At 49.7% G+C, this 27984-nt stretch overlaps 1 protein-coding gene across 1 annotated transcript in view; it reads left to right on the top strand.

The window, feature by feature from the left end:
- The window catches only part of LOC133354331 (ankyrin-2-like), a 108642-nt gene that overhangs the window by 71453 nt on the left and 9205 nt on the right, over nt 1-27984 (top strand). The window contains 9 exon segments of the mRNA XM_061571080.1: nt 27-149; nt 1674-1706; nt 4214-4304; nt 8599-9731; nt 9733-14737; nt 16579-16638; nt 18400-18531; nt 19480-19632; nt 25564-27983. Coding sequence (XP_061427064.1) covers nt 27-149; nt 1674-1706; nt 4214-4304; nt 8599-9731; nt 9733-14737; nt 16579-16638; nt 18400-18531; nt 19480-19632; nt 25564-27983 — 9150 coding nt within the window.

The following is a 27984-nucleotide window of genomic DNA, read 5'->3' as shown; positions in this document are numbered from 1 at the left end:
TTGAATGAATGCTTGCCCGCGACCAGGTACGAGACAGCAACCAGGAGGCTTGCGGACGCCTCTGCTTCATGAAGGACGCCAAGACGGCACGGGGCCTCCCGCAGGCGGCCGTGTGCAACCTCAACATCACGCTGCCACCGTACAAGAAGGTGCGTGTCCGTCTGTTCAATGTATGGAGCTTAAGAAAAAAACATTGCATTGTAAAAATGGTTGTTCGTCGTAACACTTGGCTCTGAGAATAAAAATGATTTTAGCGATTATTTTTTGTCAATCTTAATTTTGGAGCTTTCGTGACTGCAGGAATTATTCTTTGGTTCTTTCGGTAAAGTCACGTATAAAGATAAAATGATAAATTAAATAATAGCATACGACGTTTCGATTGCAACACAACAATCATCATCAGGTATAATGAAATAGCGACACAAAATCTAACCAGAAAACCACAGACAGACATATAAGCAGACAGATATCACCAAGATACATAGAGAGAGCAACACAGGTACAGAGAGGGGTGATCGTCTCTGTGGGGTGGCCTTAAATAGACAGAGGGGGGGCGGAAGCAGAGAGAGGGAGGGGTTAGAGAAAAAATGTACATGTCAATGAGTATGAAGAGACGCGTAGTAAAGTACGCAGGCTTAGAGGGAGAAAGAACACACTAAGTTAAATAACCTAGCAAAGTATCTAAATGTTATGTAAAACGACACAGAGAGTCGGTCAACACACAATTAACGCATAGCCTGGTCGATTACGTATTTCAAAGATTGCTACGTTATACGTGACTTTACCGAAAGAACCAAAGAATATTTTTTGTCACTTAAAATTGTAGGTTTTCACAATTGTGCCATTGGTGTTACATCAAATTGGTATAGTGTCCACTTGGAGCTCCCACACCTATTGGTGCAGCAGCAGCCTGTGTGAGAGAGTGACGTCGCAGAACTGCTTCCGATGTCACTCGAGATTTTTTTGTCTACACTAGGGGCACACCTTTTATTTGTCCTGCGGAGAGCTGGAGTTTAGCCAAATTAAGTGAAACCCAGATTTTAAACGTATGTAGAACGTCTTCCGCACCGTAGGTAGCCAACTGTGCGGGGGAAGGACAAACTAAAGACAAAAAGCAGTTCTAAACAAATTAGTTTTCAATATAACAATGATGGGTTTGTGCCATTATTGAAAATATGGTTTAATCGCTGGTGACTGAAACCTAGATTCAAGCCCTGGAATTCAGCGGTGCAGGCTTGTTGTTCTGATCTCTGAGCCACTTAAACATATCCCGAGGCCTGCAGTTTGATTTCAGACTCATAAATGAAAAGATGTGTGGTGCAGTGCTGTACACAATATGAAGCTCGCAACCTAAAGACCGCCCTCATCTGAAACCTGTGTCACAATGGTGGGCACGACGAGACTGTAACGATCGTTAATATTTGACGATGAGAGATCGTCCGAGCAAGTAAGCGTCAGGTTACCGGAAGCAAACATTGAATACGTTTTTTTCCGTGTAGCCATTAGCCCGCACCATCATCTCATTTGCCTCGAGGCCTTGTTGGCGAAGCCTGTGTGTAGGGGTTCTGTAACTGGTGATTGCTGCACAGTGAGCTTTCCTCCGTGTATTCCTCGCTCCTCAACTCCACCCACCCTGTCCCCGTCACCCAAACCCCTGCCGACACGGACTTCAGGAAACTGACTCGGACCCAGAGCCAGAGGAAGAGGTAACAAAGCAGGATCTTTTCTTGAGTAACTACCGCCAGACTGACACGTATACTGGATTTAGTGTGCCAAGTGCAGATATATTCTGTAGGTTGCTGGTAGATTGGAGTGCTTGAGCATCCTTAACTAGAGGTATACTGGATGTGGTTTGGCTGGGTCTGTAAATATTTTAGCAGTCGCCAGAAAACCCAGATGGACCCAGCTGAATTTAAACCTTGCTTGTTAGGAGGTGTGAAAGTGTTGTGTTTGAATCAGATTCAGGACACATCCAGAGAACGTTTGGCAGCAGTGGGAGAAATAACTTTGAATACATTTGGATTACACATTTGGATTACTATAATCTTGAATAACTCGACGTTTTACAATACGGCATTGTTGCTATTTAAGAGCCACTATACTTGGTGTCATTTACTCCGATTAAATGCATGACAGTAGCGTGGTGATAACGACTGCCTGTAATTGGATAAAGTCCGTCAAGTGCAGCTTATTTGGAATTTTTATTCTGTTAATGAGTAGGATGTATGTCCTTACAAAAACACTCGTATAGCTATAGGTTTGTTTGGGGTTAAATTGCGTAATTATAAATGTGTTTTTAAATTTGCCACCACTCGACAGAGCCAATGTTTAAGGTTTGTCACGTAACCAAACATGCCAATTCGTTACTAGTTCAACACACCGGTGTGTTGGAGAATAAACCCACAACATTTATAATTCGAGTATGACGTTTCGCCGGTAATTACAACCAGCCTTATTAGGCGACAGCCAGAATTATGGATAAATCCTGTCTTAAACTTAGGGATAAACGTGATGTCGCCACTTGAGCCAATTAGGTGAAGGCCAGAGGGGGGTTAATGTAGTCGATATAAATTACAATGGATATCTAGTATTAGTTGGGTTATTCACAGTTAATCAACAAACATAATGCACATTATGTATGTACAAGACCAATTCTTGGGCCTAAAAATCGTCCCAAATGGGCCTTTATTACCAGCTCATTCATGTGGATTCCCAACGATGTATGCGATCTAAAACAACAAAAAACGTTACGGATAAAATTGTTTGCAAAAGCCTACGTGTAAAATATTCGTACATATATCCTATAGATTTTACAATTTTCGAAAATGTACAATGGACGACGTCTAAAACTCAAACGTGAATTGGATAACCTGTGACTGTGACCAGATTTCTACATTTTCACATGATGACCAAACAATTTCATTTCCCATTACCAAGCTGCTGCCTACATTGGCAGCCCCAAGGCATATCACATTCTAACCCTTGCATGCCACGGTGTTAATAATTTTAAATTTGGCAATATCAGAATACCATTCCATATACAATACTGTGTATCAAGGTACAATACTACCTTGCCTGGTATACGAGGTTGTGGGTTCGATCCCGACCCTGGCGTCTTTATATTTGGAGTTTGCACGTTCTCTCCGTGGTCGCATGATTTTTATCCGGGGTCTGCGATTTTTCCCTTCACATGAAAAAACATGCATTTAGAGCATTTGGCTGCTATACAATTCCACGTGATAAGCCATTTCACTTAGCTATCATCTGTGGCCAGGTCGCTTCTGAAAAAAGAGCTATAGAGCTCAATGGGCCGTACCTGGTAAAAAATTGTAGTAAATAAAACAACATAAAAATTACATTGATATTTCACAATATGCATTACAATCATATTCTTGGGTCTTTCGGTAAAGTAACGTAGATAGGTACTTTACCAAAAGACCCAAGAATATGAATTCCTGCAGTCACGAAAGCTTTAAGTCAAGATGCATTACAATCAGTAATCAGGATTATAGATTGACCATAATTCACCACGCTCATCAGTGCGGGGGGATAGATGTGGGAGCATAGAAGTACAGTACAACTGTATTTTGTCATACTTCCCCCTCCTGCCCACCACCTAGCCCCTCAGCCACCTATGATAACCTATTTGTACTTGGTGGGTCACCCATCCAAGCACAATCCAGGCTCAACTCGGCTAGGATTTCGATGTTTGACGAGATCGGGTACATTCTGGGTCATTTGGCCATAGGTGGTGCGTGAAGACGCAGCTCCATAAAAATACTCACCACAGCTCTCATATTGCAGCTAATACACCTAGACGGAGAGTCCCCTTGATGCCCAAAATGAGTTTCAAAATCGTCAATGAAAACAGTTTGGGTTGGTGAATGTGGGGAACATCGGTATGGGAGCATAGAAGTAGTGTATAGTACAACAAAAGGCGTTTTGCACCACCCTCTGCTGCCCACTGGTGCAGCCCAATGGGCCTTTTCCTGGCCTTAAATAACAGTAATGAATGAATGTGTGCATGTTGGTCATCTCAGACAGTTAACCCACAACACCTGAGCCTGTCCAGTGACTTTCAGCGAGCCTCGGACACTTCACGTGGTCCGAGGGTACGCCTAGCCTGGCGCGAACGGCTGTGGCGATGTCACCGGCAGTTATTGGCAAATTGCGGCTTGTTGTTGTTGTTGTGTGCGCACGCTTGGCACCACAGGCGGACGTGGAAAGCGAGAAGCCGCAGCAGCAACAACAGACGTACTCCACGCTGGGTGTCCAGATGCGCAAGCGTCCGCGCGACGGTACAGGTGAGTCCCTCGCTAAAGCCCTCTCGCGGGCGGCGTGGCAAGGCTCACCCAGGCGACGTGACCTCGCCAACGTCAACGGCGGGCTGCGGGCGCCGGTGACATGCGGCACTCGCGGTGAACACTGCGCCCGCCTCACTGTGCCGTACCGCCGCATCCGAGAGATAACCGTGGCCAGCCGGAAGATGCGACGATCGCTGGGTTTCCGTTAGCAATGGAATGGTGATTTTATCGTTTGGTTTATGATACACCGCATTGAGCAGTGCTCAATGCGTGTAACAATTGATGTGTTTTTCCAATTTGTATTTGTTGGATGTCATTGGTTCACATGACCGTTTTGAGTCACCAGAGGCAGTGTCATGCACCAGCGTTATAAATCTAAATATTCTTAAATCACCGCAATGTCAGATTGCCAAGATTCGATATGACAATCATTCCATCCCGAGTTTCGATTATGTTGGCGAAATAATCCAATTAATATGAATTAAGATTGGCAAGTTGCAAAAATATATTGAGTAAATTACCGTTAAGCCTACGTGTTAAACTACCGTTACTGCCATCAGAGGATGTAAAGGCAAGTGAAATCTATCAAATAATTAAGCGTCACTTGGTAGCAACATTTTCTGCACAATAAAGCACTCCTACACCGACCACATGCAATCATGGAACGCTTGGAAAAGCTGAGATGGGGTCCCATGGCACATTCGGTTAACAGTGCAGACCTAGGACCCTGTAGACTTGGCATCTGCTGGGACCTCTGGAATAACAGTGTAACCTGGGAGGCAGAGGTCGCAACCGGGTACCCGATACCCGTACCCTACCCGATACCCGGCTACCCATACCCGACTGGGTACGGACGGGTACCCGTTAGCGACCCTGGTGCGGCCGGGTACGGGCACGGGTAGGCCGTGAGTCACTGGTGAGTAACCGTTTGTCACTCATTTCCCAACGTCTTGTCTCTTCTCACAATTCAAGTTCCTAGAATCAACTCACCCGCGCCTGCAACATGGCTTCATCCCAGAGGTCGCAATCGGGTACCCGTACCCATACCCTACCCGATACCCGGCCGGGTACGGGTAGCCGAGTATCGGGTAGGGTACGTGTACGGGTACCCGTTTGCGACCCTGGTGCGGCCGGGTACGGGTACGGGTAAAGAATCAAAACCCGTTTGCGACCTCTGCTGGGAGGTAGTTGGTGCAGCCACGGCATAGAAACCACAACCGCAAGACTCCAGTACCACTGCTTGTGGGACACTGGCACAGGTGCCAATCTATAGAGGGTGATCACGTGGAGAAAATGGCGATCTGGTTCATGTGCACAACAATTCACCTGTGAGTGTCATAAACCACCTGTGCATACATATCATTAGTAAAACTCGTGGCGGATTCGATTACCCTCCCCACAATAATCGGAGTTGGGCGCCGTCATCTAAAAACTAACAAGCCGAGATCATGCCATGTAGTTATCTCATGAACTAGGCCAAATGCTAATACATGAAGGGCTTTCTAAAAATATAACTGAACATTTTACTTGGAATGAAAAAACCCAGAATAGGCCACCTAAAAAGAAGCAATATCAGCTGCAAATGGTAAACAATATCCTTGCTTAACATCCACTAAACGATCATGCATATCAGTACGCTAGGACGCTGACATAAGTGTATTTAAAATTCTGCACTCAAGATTTTATGCCAGGAGGTGCGTGAAATTTGGCTTTGTGAATCCATGAGCTTGAGGTTATCGCGGTCTTTGAAAACTCTTCCAGTGGGAAGAAAAACACCAACAAGAAATGTGTTAAATGTTGTAGTGATTTTCCGATGGTTTCTGTTCTATATCGTGTTACAGAGCTGAGTATCTGCCAAGGATTTGCGTTTAGTGTTTAAAAACGCCACTTTTTTGTTTTATCCCTAATTCATAATTTTCAATTTGGGAGGGGAAAGAAAAGAGTTCCCCATGGCATCACAGAAGCTGCTGACACAAGGCGTGGGAAGAAAGAGACGCGCAATCCATCAAAATGCCAAACCCCGCAGTCCACCCACAGGCTCTCGCCTTGACCCATTTACCAATCTCCTCCAGTCGTTCACAGCGGCGCTGGCCACGGTTGATAATGGAATGGATCTGTTCAGGTGCAAGCAGCTTCATGCAGCTGCGAACGCATGAAATTGAGAGTTTATAAAGATACAACTATGTATTCATATGTAATCCATAAAATCTGTGCAGTAATGAAAGAGAACAACTTCCAACGGTTCAAATGGGCCTCAATTATAGAACTGTTTTTTTTTTTTATAAATGTATCTTAAATAATGCACAGTGATATAGACAGGGTGATCATACAGTGCCCTCCCCATGTTTAAAGTAATCCATCTTCACAATGCTGCTACAGATTTGCAATACGCCTTAAAATTTTGGAATTTATACTCGTGCTATCCAGCCTCTTCCACTTCAACTTGTAGTCCATTTTGAAAGCTTCGTCAAACGTTTCGTGACAAATGCAGCCGGTTGATTTAATCGTAATCATCCATGGCTCAGTGGCTTCTCAGACAGTGTCTCCGCTCCGTAAACCTGAGCTCCACTGCCCTCTACTACTCGTAGCCCAGATGACCTTAACCCGCCATGTCACCCACAGTCAAACTGGTAGACAGAGCCCTTGATATTAGTGGAGGTCTCATGGCATTAAGTTCACGAGAATAATTCCATTGCTATTAACGATAATAGTAACATGAGAGTGATTGACTGTGAGCGTGCCTGGAGTGCATTAACGAGCTACAGGGCTACTGCTACAAGGAGTAAACAATTCGGCTCCAACCAGCTAACAAATAAGTTAACGTTTTAGAATGTTTTGATTTAAAGCTTTCGTGACTGCAGGGATTCATATTCTTGGTTCTTTCGGTAAAGACACGTAGAAGGGAAATAATAAAATAATACTAACATAAAACAATCAAATTCTCACGACGTTTCGACTGCAACACAAGCAATCATCATCAGGTGTGAAATCCACAGCAAGAAAATGTGGTTTTCACACCTGATGATGGTTGCTTGTGTTGCAGTCGAAACGTCGTGACAATGTTATTGTTTTATATTTTTATTCTTTAAATATTTCCCTTCTACGTGACTTTACCGAAAGAACCAAGAATATGTTTTAGAATTTATTATAACTTTTGCATTGACATAAAGGACAGTACAAACGTAAGCATTTGTTTGCAAATAATAGAACATCACAACTTGCGAGGAACTTTATGATCGCCCGGTCTATTGAATATTGATCAAAAGCGGATACAGAAAAGTATTCTGTGGGGAAAAAATAGCATGACGTTTGTTCTTAAACCTCATGGATTTGTCATAATTTGTTCCATGACAATCCAATTCAGATTTTCCCCCCTCTTGCTTTTCGTCACCACCTGGCCTCGAATTGCTGGCTGGAAAAAGCCATTTCACTTGGTCGGAGCTCACCCTGCTCGTGTGCCTGCATGCTGCCGTCTTGTGCCGCCACTCATGTCCCGGAACTTATTTTCTTCTGTTCTCCATCCATTCTTGAAAGTTTTTGTCACGCACGAGTATTTTGATGATGCTACTGCCACTGCATGAATGGTTTATTACATTTGTTTTTAATAACAGCAAATTTTTGATCTTGCTGTTTTAAATTTCGATTTGAAGCTTTCGTGACTGCAGGGATTCATCTTCTTGGTTCTTTCGGTAAAGTGACTTTACCGAAAGAACCAAGAAGACTTGCTGTTTTAGTTCGATATATATGTATAACTATATATATTATCGTGGGGTTGGACATTTGATGTCAGGCTTGGCCCGCTAGTGCTGCCAATTTACAATCAGGAGGAGAATCAGTGAGTTAAAGGACAATGCTTGTAGTGTAGCGTACATTTAATTGAGCGCGCACGTATGTGTTTGAAAGCACATGGGTGTCAGAAGTGTAGTTAGTGTTTGTGTCTGCATGTTCTGCGACTGGAGGCTCATGCTGCATGATGCCAGTGTGACGCTTCACACACACACGTGTTATTTACGTTAGCCATGCGTCCCTCACCTCGTCACCACCTCCTCATTCTCAGGTCATGAATGTTTCACTTTGTAGTGTGCCTTTATTTTGTTCACTTGTTGACAAAAGCTGCCCTTGTGCTCTGTGCTTACCCTAACCCAAAAAAAACAACTTCTCAAATTTCTTTCTTTGTCATCTTTTTTTTCTTTACCTTCCTCGTTCTGTTTGTTTCTTCTCCCGTTCGTATTTATTTCCCGTTCTTGCTTTGCAAATTTTTCCGTTAATTTGCTCTCTGCTGGAAAACACAAAGCTGGGGCGCCAGGAGGAGAAAGGGAGGTAAAGTCTCCACAGAGGCACGCTCTCCTCCTCGAAGTGGCCGAGATGAAGGAAGACCTCCTCAAGGTCACGGCCCTCCTCGGCACTGACTCGGACACCCTCGGCAAGGTGACCTCCTCCAGGCTGCACCACCAAGGAAGGGTGCGGGGCCTCCACGATGAGGAGGAGCCCATGGAGCTGGTGGGGATGGTCAAGGAGGACCTGGAGCGGGTCAGCGTCATCCTTCAGCGGGGCCACGACGGAGTGCATGCAAACAAGCGGGCGGCCGTGGCGTTGGCGCGCGAGGAGGAGGAGAAGGAAGACGAAGAAGACTGGTCCGTCATCGACGAAGAAGAGGTCGAGGAGGCCGCGAGGGGCGTGGCTCTGGACGAGGAAGATGTTTGGGAGGAAGAGGAGGTCGTGCTGCAAACGGTGCGCCCCGTGGAGACATTCGCCGCTCGTGCGAAGGATGATGCCGGCATCGTGGAGCTGCTCGCATGGGATACGGAAGCGGTGCAAGAGCAGAGCCAGAAACGTGAAGAGGAGAAGGGGGACGAGATTCAGGGCCGCGAAATCGTTAGCGAGGACATCGTGCAGGTGTTCGTCGCCCGGGAGTCTGCGACCGAAGTATTATCAGATACGGATTACGATGAGGTCGACGTGCCAGTGGAAAAAACGGCAGGCGGAGATTCTCAGCCAGCCAAGAGAACGAGTTCTTCAGAAATGGAGGCACCACAAAGAAACGACATGCCGATTGTGACCCCCCCAATCCCTCCTGTCAGAGTACGAACCCTTTCGAAAACAATCAAACAATCGACCCAGGAGCTGAGCTACTTACATCAACCTGAGGAGCAAGTATCAGCAGAGGCATCATCTCAACCGCAGCAGTCCATCTCGTTTTTGTCGACTGCAGATTCAGAGCCAGCGCCCAAGTCTCCAGGTGTGGAGGAAACTCCAATCGGATCCATCAAAGATCGGGTCAGGGCGATCCAGATGAAGGTGGAGGCGGAGAAGGGGCAACAACACAAACGTGCATCCATCACCAAAGAGGTGCACACGTTCGAGGAACACGGAACGGCCAAAACGACCGTGACCTCCACGACAGTGAACAAGGTGACGAAAATCGTGCATGCTCGAAGACAAAGGCAGGGAGAGTTCAGAGAGCCTGGAGGAGACAATGTCAGTAAAAGACCTGATGAGAGCATTCCAGTCTGGCAAAGATCCTTCAAAAGTCGCCATGGGACTCTTTGAGTTCAAATCTGTGTCCGGCGAGGAAAAAGGCAAGCAGGCGATGACAAAGGTCGAGACAGAGTCAAACACGGGCAGCTGGGAAGCATCGACCGAACTGAAACACGATGACATCGAGCACGAGCGTGAACACCGCGAGGTGCTCGCGAAAGAGGACGGTGAACCAGACGTAGAAGCCCCCACTATCATCTCAGAAGCAACCACAGATGATGCAACTAAAGCCACCACGAGCTTCACAGAAGAAGAGGCAGACAGCGCTGACATCGACAACTTTAGCGAAGTCAGCATCATCGCTCAGTGCTCCCAGGTCATCATCAACGAAGCTCGCGATGCTTTACCCGAGAAGCTGGGGAAGCAGACGATCGAGGAGGGGTCCGACGTCACCGAGTCCGGGTTCAAGGAGCCGGGGAGCAGCCTGTCGGCAAACGTGGTCTCGGATGACCGGCGCTTCTCGGACTGCCAGATCAGCCCCGACCGGCGGACATCGACGGATTTCTCAGAGGACCTGCGCAATGAACTGGAGGAGAGCGACCGCTACCAGCAGTACAAGAAGAGCACAGACCGACAGACGCTGAGCGAGTTCCACTTTGACGACATGATATCCAGCCCGTTCCCAACCGAGCGGGAGCGGGAGCGGGAGCGGGAGCAGGAGCGGGAGCAGGAGCGGGAGCAGGAGCGGGAGCAGGAGCGGGAGCAGGAGCGGGAGAGCGCCACTCAACAGGAGGCAGACACACCGGAAGAGCCGTCCCAAAAAGAAGTTGTCGTGCCGGCACTTGAAAATGGCAGCTCCGACAGCCAAAAGCATGAGGGGATCGCAGAATTGTCGAGCGTCAGCCTGGGAGATGGAACGTCGCACATCAGCTCCGAGGAAAGCCTCAAGCATGAGGGGCTGGCTGAGACCCTGGAGACGAGTCCCGAGGATGCCAGCCTCTCCACATCCCCGCAGAAAGGCACCCAAAAGGACACGGAGGTGTCCGTGGGACAAACCGTCGTCGACTCAAAGACATCTTCCAAGACCATCGTGAAGTCAACCCACATCTCGCACGACGCTTTTGTGGAGGAAGAAGAGGAGGAGGAGAAAGAGTACAGACACAGAGGAGTTATGGAGGTTGGTGTCGCAGGCAGTGATGAGATGCCACCTCTTGAAGAAGACGAAGTTGGAGCTGCAGCTGCAGCAGTCCCACACCCTGCGGCGGCGGACGGTTACGACACACTAGAGGACCGACACCTCTCCGAGAGGCTGCAACAGCAGGAGGAGGAGGAGGATGAGGAGCCGCTTATGGTGGGTGGTAGTGAGTACACCTGGCAGAAGATGACACGGATGGAGCAGCTGAGCGAAACGGAGCACGCCGTGTCCCCAACGGAGGCCGAGCACAAGATCGAGCGCGAGCTGTACTCGTCGTACCCGAAGGAGGGCGCCGTGACCGATGATGAGAGCCCCCCATCACTGGCAAGGAATGTTATGGCGTCCGAAACGGAACTCATGAGCGACCTCCTGGGACCTGTGGACCCTGACGCCATCACATCCCCTACCGGATCAGACCAGGACACGGAGCGCGACCTCTCGGTCAAAGAGAGCTCCTTTGTTGAAGAAAAAGAAGCCCTGTCTCCCATCGAAGCCGAGGACCTGGTGGAGTCTGAGGAGAAGCTGGCTCAAGACGTGGTGGACACCCACGAGATGGACTCTCAGTGGACGCAACTTGAAGAGGACGGCAAAACGGAGACGGGGCGACCCAGCATGGACCTCTCCGGCTTGGTGTCACCCAACGCAAACAGCCCGTCACTCGACGATTCCATGATTGCGCAGAAAGACTCCCTGGAGGGCAGCCCCGACCAGGAGGAGGCCGGAGCGTCTTCGCAGGAGTCTCCCGACTCGCTGGAGCCGAGCCCGCTGAAGGAATACCCGCTGCCCGACTCCCTCGAGACAAGTCCCGTCAAACTCAGAGCGTCCGAGCAGCTGCCGGAGATTGCAGGTGTGCACGGGACGTCGAGACGCGGGACCTCCCAAGAGCTGCCGGACAAACTGAAGAGGGCGATCGACTCAAAGGGCAAAGCTGAATCGGCCATCGGACGATCGCTCAGAGCCATGATGTCGCCGCAGGGAAGCCCGGATGAAGACAGCCTGGAGCAAACGTCGCTCATGGAGAGTTCGGGGAAGAGTCCAGCCACTCCTGAGACACCCAGCTCGGAGGAGGTGAGTTACGAGGTGACCCCAGGTGCTGTCATCGACCTCAAGGCACCTCCGCAAAAGCCCACTGTTATTCTGGAAGAGCAAGAGGATGAAGATACCTCGGGGATTGAGAACGCACAAGTTGAAAATGCAACCGACGAGTTCCTCTCAATGATGACAGCGAGTGAAGAGGAGCAGCAGCAAGAACCGAATGTCGCAAAACCCCCAACGCCAGAGGAATACATGTTCAAGATGGCAGCTAAGATAAAAACATTTGGCGTTCTTGAGGAGGAAGCCAAGGCCAGAAAGAAGCCCGAAACGTACTACTATGATGACAACATACATGATGACGATGACGATAACATGAATGTTAGCAGGGGATTCAAGACGATTGTCACTCACGAAACTAAGACCGGAGTCACTGGGTCGACCTTTTCATACGAATATTCATCCCACCAGAGCTTTTCACGACATGACTCTTCTGCTGATCATCATGAGACGATGCCAAAGGGCGCAGAACGAGAACAAGAAGAATTTGGAGCGACTTCCTCTCCAGAAAGTGAGCCAGAGCTCGGGGAGCTGCGGCAGAGCCACGAGAGCGGACTTCTGGACGAACCGGCGATTCGCGTGGAGCCACCGTCACCTCTCCCGCCTGGAGCCAAAGACGACGACAGCCCATCGAGCCCTGAGGAAGAGGACAGCCTCAAGGATACGCCGGGTGATCGCCGCTCCTTTGCAACATCTGCAGCAGAGCACCAACGACCGGATGGCAAGTCAGAGTTGACACGCGAGCAAGTGAGTGACGCTGCAGGCCACGGAGAGGAAACGTTCGCGTGGACCGAGCAGCAAAGGACATCGACGGAGACCTCCACGATGAGCAGCACCAAAGTAATGACGTCCATGCGGGAGATGGTCGAGACCTCCTCCGCCTACCAGGCTGATGGACATTACTCCACAGAAAGGTCCATGATGACTACGGCCAACGTAAGTGAGGCCACCCACTTCTCCCAGGCTCAGACGTCAGTTATGTTCAGCTCAACTGGCATGACGACAGCAGAGGAAGAGGAGGAGGGGGCAGCGGCAGCTGACTTTAGGTCGTGGGCGAGCGTCAGAGATGACGACTTGGCCTTCGAGGAACGGCTCAGTGAAGAGGAGCAGAAAGTTGTACGGCTGATGGAGGAATCTGCCACCGCTTCACGGAGTGACCACAAGGAGGGATCGCCGGCTAGAACCCCAACCGGCATCGAGGTGTCCCCCACCGAGGAAATCGTCCCCTTCCCGTTCTGCGAAGGGAAGATGTTCGAGATGACGCGCGGCGGTGCCATCGACATGAGCAAGCGGGAGTTTGGAGAGGAGGGCGTGCAGTTCTTCCAGCTGGGCGAGCAGGATGGAGGAAACAGGAGGAAGTCGGACGAGGAATCGGCCGCCGACGGTGGACATCTGGAGCTGTGCCAGGTTGACCGCAACAAACCCGTGCTGGAGTTCGGAGGAGAGTCGGCGGCAGAGCAGGCGGACGATCTGTCGCCCGTACGGGACACTCACCACGGAATGTTCTCGGAGTCGCTCGATGACAATGGATCTGGGGCCACGGTGGCCAAGACGGAGCCCAAGTCCAGAATCCCCATCAAGATGGGCGTCTCTGCATCAGCGAAGACCACACGCAAGGAGGCGCCAGCTCCCGAAGTTGCCGAGGTGAAGCCGTTTGTGCGAGAATCCTGGGCGGAGCTCCAGGAGATCGCTTCGCAACAACAAGACGTCCTCTCTTTGTCGCCAAGGCACAGAGAGGCGGCAGTAGCGGGGTCTGTTTATCACGACGACCACGAAGTTGATTCTCAGCTCATCGTGGAAATCCCAACGGCGGAGGCCGCTCCCAGCGACCACCGCTCCAAGATCCCTGTGCGCAGCACCGCCGTGGTGAGTGCCATGCCGAGGGACGCGCACGACGAATGGGCTGACAAGCAGAAAGGTGAGCCACAGCAACAACAGCAGCGAGTGACGAGGACGTTGAAATTTCCAAAGAAACACGAAGACAGCGCAGTGTCCAGGGACCAAGAGATATTTGAACAGCAGCAGCAGCAGCAGCAACTCGGCCACAGCAGGCCGACACAGCCAGTGGTTCCTGAGCAGCGAGGATACGCGGAGGAGCAGGATCTCCTCGGGGAGTTAACAGAACAGGAGTTGAACTTTGAGTTGACGGAGAGTGCGTCCAAGGTGACCAAACCGCAATCGAGGATCCCAGTGAAAGCAGCGGCAGGGACGACGAGGGGAGCGCCGGCATCCCAGCAGCCGGGAGGAGGAGTGGGAGCGGCCGCAGGAGGATTTATGTTTGGCGGCGGAGATCCCCGCTTCCACGACCTGTACCAGCACTCGCTCGAGTACTTTGAGGAGATCAGCGACGAAGCGCAGAAGCTCGCCGAGCGGCTCACGGAAGACGACGGCTGCGAGGACGACTCGGCCGCCACCGACGACGATGACGACGATGACGATGACGACGACGACCGCACAGTGAGGGAAGAGATCCCGGCAGTGGGAGGAGGAGGGGGCGCTGCCTTCCCACCACCACCACCAGTGGTCACTCAGGCCCACGAGGCCGGGGAGCGAGCAGAAACGCGACCCGTGTGGGAGGAGGCCGTCGAGACGCAGATGCAGAGGATTTATGGAGCCGGGGAGCCTGGGGATACCCAGTCCATCGCTCCCGTCACCACACATGAGCCTAGTTTGTACAGCTCTCTCTCTCTCTCCATCGGCAGCGGCGAATTGTTGTGTGTCAGGGCAGCGCATCCAGTGCTGGCAGATAGCAGCAGTTGCCACCTCCACAGGGTGCTGCTTGTGTCTGCCTATAGTATGTATTTATAATGAGCAGGTGACAGCCACAAGAACTCGATTAAGTTCCGTTACTGGAGCCCATTGCAGATGGGGAGGGGGGGTACGTGGCCTTTTTGAGATAACAGGCGGAACGGCATAATGAAAACAAATCTTTGCCATGAGATCAATTCTGATCTATGCTGACCTGCCATGCCTTAGACAGGCATTTAAGTCTCCTTACTGGGGGAATAAATAAATATTTGAAATAATAAACAATGTCACTCGCCTATTTATATATTCTTAAAATAATCAGCACTTGAGCAGAATTCCTTTTTAGACAGTGATATGTAAATGAAACAAGCTGCTAATCATTTCACAAGAAACTAAAGGTTAATTAAATTAGCTCGATTTCAATTCCCTTTTGGCCATGGAACGGCCCTTTGCTTAATTTACTTCATGAATGCAATCACGAGCACTGTGCTGTTAAATTATCCCGCTCTCGAAACGGCAACATTAATCAAGATAACCGCGTTAAGTTTGCCACGGGCACATCTGCACACTGCATTTACCTTAAAAAAAACGACCCTCGGCACAATTAGGCACCTCCCCTTGGGGTTATGGCACCAAATGTGGGTACGCAAGTGCCCCCAAACCCCCCCAAACCCCTCCCCCTCCCCCAATTACACGCCTTAGGATGTCTTCTCATTATTGGAAGTGGCTTTCAAATGCTTGACTCTCGACATTGAATTTGAGAAGCACGTTTCTAAAACGGAAGTCCCGGATGCTCTGTTCTCGAAACGCAATCATTCGCCCCCTCTGTGCCGTGCCGTCTTGTCCTGCCAATGACGTAGTCGTACTGTGCTCATTCCTTGATGTCCTGCCCTATCCCAACCTCACACCTGATCATGCCCTCTCTGGCACCATGTTGTGCCTTGATTGGCTTTCATACAACATCCAGTGGCGTCCTCTTGTTCATATCCTGTGTGTGCGTGTACGTGATGTGTGACGTCGTCACGACGTGTGCCTTGCCCCTACTGCTCTACCCGTGCCTGTCATGTCGTTGTTGTTGTTGTCACGAGCGGTTGTCCTGTGCCCGACCGGACCGACTTGTCCCGTCACGTGCAACTTGGTGGTACGGTGGGTGAAAAAGAACGAGGTTTTTCGATTATGCACAGAAACCCCAGAGCTAAAAAAAACCGCAATAACGAATATAATTAGATGCATTGGAACTATTTTCATCAAATTTTTTTTTTTAAATACACAGAACTTTAATGTAGGCTTTGGAAAGCTTACTTGTGGTAGGCCGTAGCAGATGTGTTGTGTGCTTCCCACTGCATTCCCATGCCTCCGTGGTCCTTGTGCGTCTTGTGCCGTGTTTTCCTGCCTTCAAATTGACCCCCATGTGTACCCGTATCTCACGTCCCATGTGCTGCATGCGTCATTCCATTGTTGTTAATGATGACGACGATCATCATGATGTTTGGTGGTGTTTGCTGCTGGTTGATCACTTTTGCAATAATGATGGCAGTGGTGGTTGCTGCTGCTGATGATGCTGTTTGTGAATGTTGCTGATGTGGTGGCGCTCATAATATTGCTTACAATTATGACTAGAATAAGAATGATGTCGATGCTGGTGCTGCTGCTGCTGTTTATGGATTTGGCAATGGTGCTGCCGTTTAGTGCCCAGTGAAATGACGATGACGGTGGCGGCAGTGGTGTTAATGCCGCTGACGATGGTCGCTGGTCGTGCAGGTCCAAGCGGTGATGGCGGAGTTCCAGCGCTCGCCAAGAGCCTTGGCCTCAGCTGGCAAGGTCAGTGCTGAATTTTCCTACGAGGGGCCACTGGCACCATCCCGCACATTGGCGGCGGTGATGGTCAGGGGGGGGGGGGTCAGATGGTGAGGGTGAGAGGGTAAGTTGTTTTGGGATGAAGTGAGGAGGTAATGAGGATTACGTGTTGAGGTACAAGCTGATAGTACCTCATGGTCATCGTCATAGTGCGACGGATTTTTTGAAATATACATTTTCTTTTTTCACGTATAACTGGAAAACGAAAATTCGTTGAAAAAATGGTGAGCAATCAGAATCAGAAAGGGTTTAATTCGCCATGAAAGTTCGCACAAACAAGGAATTTACTATGGCAGGAAGGTGCATACATTCAACATGTAGGAATCTTAAAACTTAAATAAGTCTAACTATACTAAAATTACAAAGTCTAGCTAATACTCAGGGGCTAAAGTATGTAAAATTTTGAATAAGTATACAATATAAAATGTAAACTAGCCGTAATATACAATCTTAAAATACAAAAATACAAATAGGGTAACATGTTGTAAATATGGCAAGGTGTAATTTTGCACCAACAATCCGCAAATGAATTCAGTACAATGTGGAAGTCGCGCCATGCTTGTGGCACAAATTCGATGAAGGAACAATGATTGTCTTGGAAATTTTACAGGACATTTTGCAACTTAAGTCTACTGCAGAGAAGGCATTACCGGACCTGGAGAGGGAGTACAAACATTTCATGGAGTGACTGTTTGGTAATTGCTTTGCTAGGGACACCTGATTATCATACATACCCTCTGGTGGCCACCTCGTAGCTCTCCCAGTAAACATGGAACAATGGGCTAAGCAATACGCCAACGTGAACCCAGCATTGGCATGTTTACTTGAACAGGTCTATAGCCTACCCTGGAACGCCAAGCTGGTAAATCCACCGGTAGAGCCCACGGCAGTTGAGGTAATAACAAATTACTTAGGTTCACGCTAAAACAGCAAAAGAATACAATTAACAGATCAACGTATCTGACCACCAAACTAGATATGCAACCCAGCAACATTTAACACAACTCGACTCTGTTGAGGAGACCCAGAACATTGAGACCGATCCAGAGTTTACTTGCGTAAACAAATATTGCTTGATAATATTGGTCTGGATAGCCAAATAAATAGGCCGATGGGCTAAAAACATGTATTTACGTGTGGGAGGCATACAACAGTGTACTTGCTTATACTGGTAGGAACCTCCTGGTTACATCAGCCCACAGGGGATAATTGTGTCCGTCCGTCGTGCATCCAAAAATGGGCGGGGCTGGGTGGAGAGGGGAGGGTGGGGAGGGGGAGGGTGGGGAGGGTGGGGCTGGGTAGGGGGTGGGGCTGGGTGGGGAGGGGCTGGTCACCCCGTGGTGCCCTTATAAAACTCAACGTTTAACCTACTCACGCCGGCTTGAGACCGCCCTCACAGTCGGCCATATTTACGGAATACACCACGCCACCGTTGACCCTGGCCATTGATCGAGCAACCCAACGTTCCTACCAGCTCCCTCCGCAGGAATGTGTTATCCGATTTTTTTACGCATTACACAAAAGTATCGTGAAAAAAAAGAGGACTCGCTAATCATATGACCTGCAAAACACTGGCCTGAGTTGGAACTCGCCGACCCGCCCCTACTGGACATCCGTGAAAAAGAGTTTCATAGTCCAATGGATTCCTCCAGAATAAATAACGAGATTCTGATCGCAGATGAAATAACCACAGCAAACAAACATTACATCCACTGTGCCAAGCAGAGCTGGCGAGGGAGCTGGGCTTCTCGGCCGAGCAGATCCGACAGCTTCGTGAGGACAACCCCGAGTCTCTGGTGGACCAGGCGGCGAGCCTCCTCAAGCTGTGGGCCGAGAGGGAGGGCACCACCGCCACACGTACGTCCGCCCTCTCCCGCGCGACTAAACCCCCTCCACGTGCACCATTGGTACCTCATTTGCCAGTAAAAAATATAATTGGTTTTTTACACTTTTATCTGGCAACAAAACTGACACCTTTTTTTTTACGAGGAGTCATGTTTGCATAGACCACAATACCTGCAGTCATAATGCGAACAAAAAACATAACTCTAATGTATGCACTGTCCTTGAAGTTGATTGGTCCATACCCGAGACAGCTTTCCTTAGAGCCAAGTCTCACATGGGTTTTTTTGCATTATGACTGCAGATATTGTGGTCTATGCAAACATGACTCCTCGTAAAAAAGATGTCAGTTTTGTTGCCAGATAAAAGGGTAAAAACCCCCTCCACGTGATCGACTAATGTGCACAACCGTCCTGGTCACATCTTGGCGATAGGGGCTGTTTATTATAATAGGGGGGAGAGGTTGATTGGTAACACCTGGTGAGGCAAATGCTGTGAGCAGTATCCACCATCTACAGAAGGCTTAATATATACACGCACACCAGTATTTTTCATGTTCTGTAGATGTTTAATTTCAGGGGGTTTTTCTCTACCAAATGCACCTATGCCATAATTTAATGCCATTTTTCTCAAAATGCTATTACGCTGACCTTGCTATCATACATATTTGTAATCGAGAAAAATGTTCCTTAAAAGAAAATCAGTGGCAGCATTAGCCACCCTGGGTCGTACCAATAAGATATTTTTGGACCAACAAGCTCACCGCAACTATAAACACAAATAAACTTCTTACACCAGGACCCATGCCAGCCATCCTATGCCACTGGTCCATATGATTGCGCCTGGACCCCCCCCCCCCCCCCACAACCCATGGGCCCTGGCACATTTGCACTGCCTACGCACTACTGGGTAAGCTGCAAGACCGTACCAACGCGCGTATCCCCGTGTGCTTTGTTTACTCAGCGGGGAGACTCATCCCGGCGCTGGTGCGCGTCAACCGCGCTGATCTCGTGGGGCTGGTGCAGAGCGGACAGAGCGGGCAGCGAGAGAGCGCCGCCGAGGCATCCTTCTCCTACAGCGAGCTCGAGCAGACCATGCAGCTCGACACATCCGCCGGTGGGAGCACAGAGCCACACGCGCACAGGGTCGTAACACGGATGACTCGACTGTAGAAACCACACAACCACGCAGAAAACAAGACTCCGTCCTACAGAGCACACAACTCGGAACAACGCAAAGTGTAACACGGATGACTCGACTGTAGAAACCACACAACCACGCAGAAAACAAGACTCCGTCCTACAGAGCACACAACTCGGAACAACGCAAAGTGTAACACGGATGACTCGACTGTAGAAACCACACAACCACACAGAAAACAAGACTCCGTCGTACAGAGCACACAACTCGGAACAACGCAAAGTGTGACACGGATGACTCGAATATACAGACGACACATCTCGGAGGGCGACACAAATAGCTGATCATACATAGCATAACATAAAAACACACTAAATCAACCACACCACACAACTCTGCGTAACACATTACATTGCACTATACAGACCACAACAAACAGATCATGCCATACACACTGCATCACTCCACACCATCCAATCTACACGACATTAAAAGCACCGAGCAAAAACACACACACACACACTAGCACTAACGACCACAGACAGTGAAAACGTCTTTAAATAATTAGTGGTAATAATGTCACAGTGATGTCTCTGCGTACTCTAGGTGCACTTTGACAATATTTTCTATTTTTTATTCAAGGCCAAGATGATTTTGGGAAGCTTGCTTGAGTGATGGAACAATGTTATTAGCGGAGCTTCTCTGTATCCTCACAGACCCCCTTGTACAACCACTTTACACTGCCCTTCTATTGTGAATGTCACTCTCATGTTGCTGTTGAAGGGAGCGCTGCTATCAGCTGCCCAGTCGCGTCGTTCACGAGCCACTTCCACACACAGGCTGATGCTGACTTTGCTGGTATGACCTGGCGCAAGTTCGCTCAGCTCCGGGTTGGCATCAGGAGAGCCCTGATTTGGAGTGGTTGGATCCATGTTTTTGTAGTATGGTATTTTTATTTGGGAGTAATATGGATCATCATCCGTGTATGAACCACCAACCTGATTTGACATCACTGCCAAGTTATAAAACTAATTGTTTTATATAGTGAGAAAGGTACGTGTTACTTGATAACAAATATAACTCCGCATTTCAACTAACAGGCCTTCTGAAACGGTGTTAACAGTTTTGAATGTTGGAGGTGCTGAACGTTTTACCCTCCTAATGGTTCATCAGCCCAGCTACTGACTTCCAAATATATAATATATTCGTATTATTGATCCTGGGTACCGTCACTTCTTCAGCAGAATTTAGATAAGTGGCCAATTGGTATTTATGGCTAATTCCTTTTGAAATCACATTTTGCATGTGAGAAAAAAACCTGAAAACCCAAAGAAAAGCCAGTAGGCATATCAAAAGGAGTCGCACAGATGTGTTCATGAACCGACATTCTGAACCGGTGTCTCCTGGCCATCTAGCAGCCCCCAGCGTGTTTGGGAGTTTCACGTAATCCACCTACCCAACCCTCGCCTTCAAAGCTGTGGATCACGAAGCAACTCGTCATCAACACTCGGGTCTAAACCAGTGAACCGTGGTCGGCTATGGGACTGCCATCGAGTGAGCATCGCTCTCCCAACGCGATTTCTAATTGTACGGTGCGTTTGTTTAGCACGATGTCCCACGTCGCTCCACGTGCCGGGAGCTTTTTCACGTGGGAGTGCAATGTGGGACAACAGGCAAAACACCGCTTAGAGTTATGGAGCCGTGCCACATGGGCGAGGAGGTCACAGATAAATACTGAAATGGTAGCAATGCAGACGACGGTAATAATTCTAATCATACAACACCGACGACCACTGCCTCACCTGGCAATTCGTTATTTTTGGCGGAAGCATCAAAGGAAAGGTTACGGTACAAAAAAAGACCCTTGGTCAGAAAAAGCCTTCTCTCACTTGTTCACTTTGTTTATTAACCTTCCTGTTGTTTGTTTTCTTTTCTGTTTTCCTTCCTGCTTCCTTCCTTCCGACGGGAACCGTCAGTCGGGCCACATTAACAGCGCACGCCATCCTGCACCGCATCGATGTTGCTTCTCTCATGTTTCACGCCCGGCGCCATGCCAATGTCTCCACCCTCGGTGTCCGTTTTGTGTTTGAGTCGCCTTCTCTTCGGTTTCTTTGGCTTCCGTGAATTATGACAAATTTTTACGACTAATATTTCGTTTCCCAAATGTTTTTTTTGCTTAACTATGACGAGAACAAATGATTTGCGTTTGCTATTTAACGGCTTGGCAAATGTAAAGGTGGCATTTATTTTTTAAAGTATTTTTTCTTTTAAGAGCGCAGTGCATGCAAAGCAAAATGTAAGTCGGTTGCTTTGAACTTATATTCCCTACGAATCACTTTTATTTTTAATAATAATTTTACGCTATATTTTTTTTTAAACATTCTTTCTATGGCAACGTAGCATTCACTAATCTTCTATTGATTTAAAACATAACACCGTACTGTAATAGTAATAATGTGTTTTAAATTCAAATATGCAAAATTAGGGCCGTGCGTCTTTTGATGTACGGCTCGGTCCCTCGTTGCGAGTTTCGTGCCTCCTAGACATTGCAGGGATTCCGGTTTCCATAGAAAGCTCACCCCAGGAAACTTGACAACATTAACCCATCCCCCCCTTCCCCCAAAGCAAACCATAGATATACATAAATAAAAACAAAATATGCGAATATGCAAAAGTGTAGATAACTGCTCCAAGACACTGGGGTTACATTTCTGGTTGCCGGGAAACCTGGTAATGATCTAGGAGCGTGCGGGTATGTGTGTGTGTGGGTGTGTGTGTAGTGCGTGTTCACACCAGACCCCTATCACTGGTATAAGTCACTGCCCCACACATTGTGCAGTGCGGTGTAGAGCTTACCGTGGCACACTGCACGGGGAGAGGAAGTTGCGTTTCATAAGGAGGGCGGCTCCCAGGCCTCCCTCCCGCCTTTCCCGACACCAGTGTGCCACATCCCCCCCCCCTCCTCCCTTTATCTCCTTCCCTCATTCCCTTCCTATCCTCTCTTCATCATCCAACAACACCTCCCCTAGGCCTCCTGCAAACTCGGTCACCCTTTGCTCGCTTCGGCCTCTTGTAAAGCAGACCCCATCGAAAACCACACGCGCTCATGGGACAGGAGTGGGTGAGGCTAGAGGAAAGCTGCCATGAGAACGTGTGACAAGCACAATTCATGAGGCAGTGCAATAATAATTCATAGGTGAAGGTGCAGCCCTGCAATTGCATGTCTGGTGGAAGGGCCTCGACTAGAGGGAGTACGCGAGCACTCTACAGAGGATTTTTGGGATACTCTTTCACACCTGGCAGCATCTTTCAAGTGGCGGGTGTACCCACAGAAGCACCCCGCATCAGAACATTACTATTGTAGTCTAAATACCTTCGCTTTTATCAACAAGGAAAATAATGTTTTACAAGTTCAAATTAGGTGTTAAATTCCTCAAAATATAAATTCCTATAATTCAAATATCACTTTAATCATGATCAATGATTAATATTCTGACAAACAGGTAACATTTTAAGAAAAAAATTACGGTCATGACAAACGTGATTTATGAAAATAAGAATTGTTAATAACATTGAAATACATATATTAAAATTACAAGTTAATTTATGGCTAAATATTCTATCCCATGGAAATAAGAATCAATGTATTTAAGTGATTAGCTGGTTCAGCACCATAGACAACCAGCCTTTCCTGAAATGCAGGGTGCATCATTGGGCCAACACAAAAACTTAGCTCATGCATGACATGGGACCGCACACTCAGCCATGAGTGTGCGGTCTGATAGCAGACCATCACTACAGGTGTACGGGAAGATTAGCACACTCAGCCATGAGTGTGCGGTCTGATAGCAGACCATCACTACAGGTGTACGGGAAGATTAGCACACTCAGCCATGAGTGTGCGGTCTGATAGCAGACCATCACTACAGGTGTACGGGAAGATTAGCACACTCAGCCATGAGTGTGCGGTCTGATAGCAGACCATCACTACAGGTGTACGGGAAGATTAGCACACTCAGCCATGAGTGTGCGGTCTGATAGCAGACCATCACTACAGGTGTACTGGGAAGATTAGCACACTCAGCCATGAGTGTGCGGTCTGATAGCAGACCATCACTACAGGTGTACGGGAAGATTAGCACACTCAGCCATGAGTGTGCGGTCTGATAGCAGACCATCACTACAGGTGTACGGGAAGATTAGCACACTCAGCCATGAGTGTGCGGTCTGATAGCAGACCATCACTACAGGTGTACGGGAAGATTAGCACACTCAGCCATGAGTGTGCGGTCTGATAGCAGACCATCACTACAGGTGTACGGGAAGATTAGCACACTCAGCCATGAGTGTGCGGTCTGATAGCAGACCATCACTACAGGTGTACGGGAAGATTAGCAAACTCAGCCATGAGTGTGCGGTCTGATAGCAGACCATCACTACAGGTGTACGGGAAGATTAGCACACTCAGCCATGAGTGTGCGGTCTGATAGCAGACCATCACTACAGGTGTACGGGAAGATTAGCACACTCAGCCATGAGTGTGCGGTCTGATAGCAGACCATCACTACAGGTGTACGGGAAGATTAGCACACTCAGCCATGAGTGTGCGGTCTGATAGCAGACCATCACTACAGGTGTACGGGAAGATTAGCAAACTCTTTCACGTGGCAGTGCAAGTGACTTATCCACATTTCACCCACTGATTGACATTGCACGTTGCAACTAGAATGTTAATTAATTCCAGGCAACTTCTTGATTCTTTCGGTAAAGTCACGTAGAAGGGAAATAATAAAGTAATAAAAATAAAACATAATAAAATAAAATTCTCACGACGTTTTGGCCACAACACAAGCAGCCGTCCTCAGGCGAAGACAGAGCTGTCTGAAAGACAGTGCTCCACTTCGTGAGAATTTTATTTTATTGCTTTATTTTTATTATTTTATTATTTCCCTTCTACATGACTTTACCGAAAGAACCAAGAAGATTAATCCCTGCAGTCACGAAAGCTTTAAATCGAAATTTAATTGCAGGCAAGTTTATATATATATATATATATACACACACACCTGATAATTACCTTCATTTACTCAAGAAAAACCTCATTGAATCTCAATACTTCATTTTCCAGATGGGCCCTCTGCATTGTCATTTTTGTCCAGTTCCAAAAACATACCAGGGGGCAACACTCAAAAGCTTCCTTGCATAGATTCAGGAATCCATTGCTGTACTGCCATCTCCTGGTCAAATCGCAGCTTGCGCATTTCCACAGTCTCCCATCCAATTACTCACCAGGCTGAACTCTGCTTTAGCGTCCACAATCTGATGAGATTGAGCAAATTCACGTGAATTGGTCGTACATGCCAACCAGTACCTCTAAGACTTCCCACGTCACTGGGGTGATACTTTTAAAAGACCCGTCAGCAGCTACTGTGCTCCAGTGAAGGGGTACAACACGGTGTGGTGGTGGTGGTGTCAAGTGGTGGTGGTGTCGTATCACCGGCGTTGTCTCGCTTGACCCTGAACCTCTGTCTCCACGGCGTCCATCCCGTGCAGTAGTGATCGTATAAGTGTCAGTGCTGTGCCTCGTATTTGCTCCTTGGTGCTGGTGCCACGGTGGTTACATTCCCGAGAAGGTTTCTGAAAAAGAATGACCCTCCCCCGATTTACAAATGTGGAATCTTGCAACAAGCCGTACGAATGGCGCGCACGGCTCTCATCGCTGGCGTTCAGTTAAACTGACGTACCTCGGGGAGGGGATTATCGACTTCCAGAAACGCTCTCAGCCCCACCTGTCCGTGCAGTAGTTGTTCCAACGCCCACACATGTCTCGCCGCATCCCTCCCACCCCAACCCCCCACCGTGCTCCCTTCCGCCCGGAAACACACGCTGGCCCCCGCTCCGCCACAGGTTTCACCGAATTCCTGGAGGAAATCTCCCCGATGTCACCGGGCGGCGGCGATGACGATGACGATGTTGGGGGCCGTGAGAGCCCTATGCCCTCTGGCCACACCCCACCGTCACTCGTTCAGTGCGCCGCCATGGCCCAGGCGGAGACACCCTTCCGGTCGAGTCGTCCCGACTCTGCAGACCTGGGCTCCCCTGTGGACATTAGCCCACGTGGCCGCTCGCTCAATGTCGATGGTGCTGCTGGCGACGAGGCGGAGCGAGATGCGGTTACTCCTGACCCGGACGATAGCTTGGATGCCGAGTCGCCCGTGTTCGACGAGGACGAAGACGAGGACAATCCAGCCGAGGAGTCGCCCGTCTCGGACCGGCAACACTCGCCCATTTCGCCGGCATCGCTGGACGATTCGCAGCAACATCGCGACATCACGAGCGAGACCGATGCAGTATCGCCAACCTCGGAGGTGAGGTCAGTGGAGGTCATCATCCAAGACGAATCGGTGGCGGCGACGTCACGGGAGCGCGCGGCAAGCGAGGGCGATGACGGCGCGCAGCAGGTCGCCTTCGGTACGTCGGAGACGTCCGAGGAGTGGCTGTCGAGCAGCAGCGTCCAGCGAGACGAGTGCGAGACCGGCTCGGACCTGGCGGATGTGGAGGAACCACGGGAGAGCGTAGATCTGGACAGTCTCGTGCACGGGCGGCCGCACCTCGGCGAGGCGGCCCACGCGCTCGTCGCCCAGCACCAACGCTTTGAGCACCATGAGCAACGGAGCCGCACGGAGGCCACGTTCTACAGCGAGCTGAGCCACGAGCAGGGTCTCCACGGTAACGGTTTCCAGGCCAGCAGCGACGAAGGCGAGGATGAGGAACCCGAGCTGATGAGGGGCGGAGGCGGCTTCGTGCTGCGGCAGCAGCAGCAGCAGCATCGCCGCCAAGAGGTGACGGAGGGGGTTGCGATCGAATCGTCTTCGTCCTCTCGCACTTTCGAGGAGCTGTGGACCGCTCCACCACGGCACGGGCGGGAAGCCGAGACGGCCGCTGCTTCAGCGCATGAGGAGGAAGCGGAGTCTCCGCTGGAGGCGCCTGGCTTCATGAGCCCCACGCCCAGCGACGGAGCCGCAGAGGGGAAACTGTCGCCACAGTTCGACCGAGCGACCGAGTCTCCAGTCGAGGACAAATCGCCACGGCTGGAGGAGACTCTATCATCGCCGCAGCTGGAGGTGGCTGCATCACCGCAGTTCGAGAAGATTGCATCACCACAGCTGGAGGAGGTTGCGTCACCACAGCTGGAGGAGGTTGCGTCACCACAGCTGGAGGAGGTTGCGTCACCACAGCTGGAGGAGGTTGCGTCACCACAGCTGGAGGAGGTTGCGTCACCACAGCTGGAGGAGGTTGCGTCACCACAGCTGGAGGAGGTTGCGTCACCACAGCTGGAGGAGGTTGCGTCACCACAGCTGGAGGAAGTTGCGTCACCACAGCTGGAGGAAGTTGCATCACCACAGCTGGAGGAGGTTGCATCACCACAGCTGGAGGAAGTTGCGTCACCACAGCTGGAGGAAGTTGCGTCACCACAGCTGGAGGAAGTTGCGTCACCACAGCTGGAGGAAGTTGCGTCACCGCAGCTGGAGGAGGTTGCATCACCACAGCTGGAGGAAGTTGCGTCACCACAGCTGGAGGAAGTTGCGTCACCACAGCTGGAGGAAGTTGCGTCACCACAGCTGGAGGAAGTTGCGTCACCACAGCTGGAGGAAGTTGCATCACCACAGCTGGAGGAGGTTGCGTCACCGCAGCTGGAGGAAGTTGCATCACCGCAGCTGGAGGAAGTTGCGTCACCACAGCTGGAGGAAGTTGCGTCACCACAGCTGGAGGAGGTTGCGTCACCACAGCTGGAGGAGGTTGCGTCACCACAGCTGGAGGAAGTTGCGTCACCACAGCTGGAGGAAGTTGCGTCACCACAGCTGGAGGAAGTTGCGTCACCACAGCTGGAGGAAGTTGCATCACCACAGCTGGAGGAAGTTGCATCACCACAGCTGGAGGAAGTTGCGTCACCACAGCTGGAGGAAGTTGCGTCACCACAGCTGGAGGAAGTTGCATCACCACAGCTGGAGGAAGTTGCGTCACCACAGCTGGAGGAGGTTGCGTCACCACAGCTGGAGGAAGTTGCGTCACCACAGCTGGAGGAAGTTGCGTCACCACAGCTGGAGGAGGTTGCATCACCACAGCTGGAGGAAGTTGCATCACCACAGCTGGAGGAAGTTGCATCACCACAGCTGGAGGAAGTTGCGTCACCACAGCTGGAGGAAGTTGCGTCACCACAGCTGGAGGAAGTTGCATCACCACAGCTGGAGGAGGTTGCGTCACCACAGCTGGAGGAGGTTGCGTCACCACAGCTGGAGGAAGTTGCGTCACCACAGCTGGAGAAAG

This window comes from Lethenteron reissneri, chromosome 47 (assembly GCF_015708825.2).
Source record: "Lethenteron reissneri isolate LAM-NWPU_2019-01 chromosome 47, ASM1570882v1, whole genome shotgun sequence".
Taxonomy (NCBI): domain Eukaryota; kingdom Metazoa; phylum Chordata; class Hyperoartia; order Petromyzontiformes; family Petromyzontidae; genus Lethenteron; species Lethenteron reissneri.
Note: the sequence above shows the minus strand (reverse complement) of the source record. Positions and strands in the feature narration are given on the sequence as shown.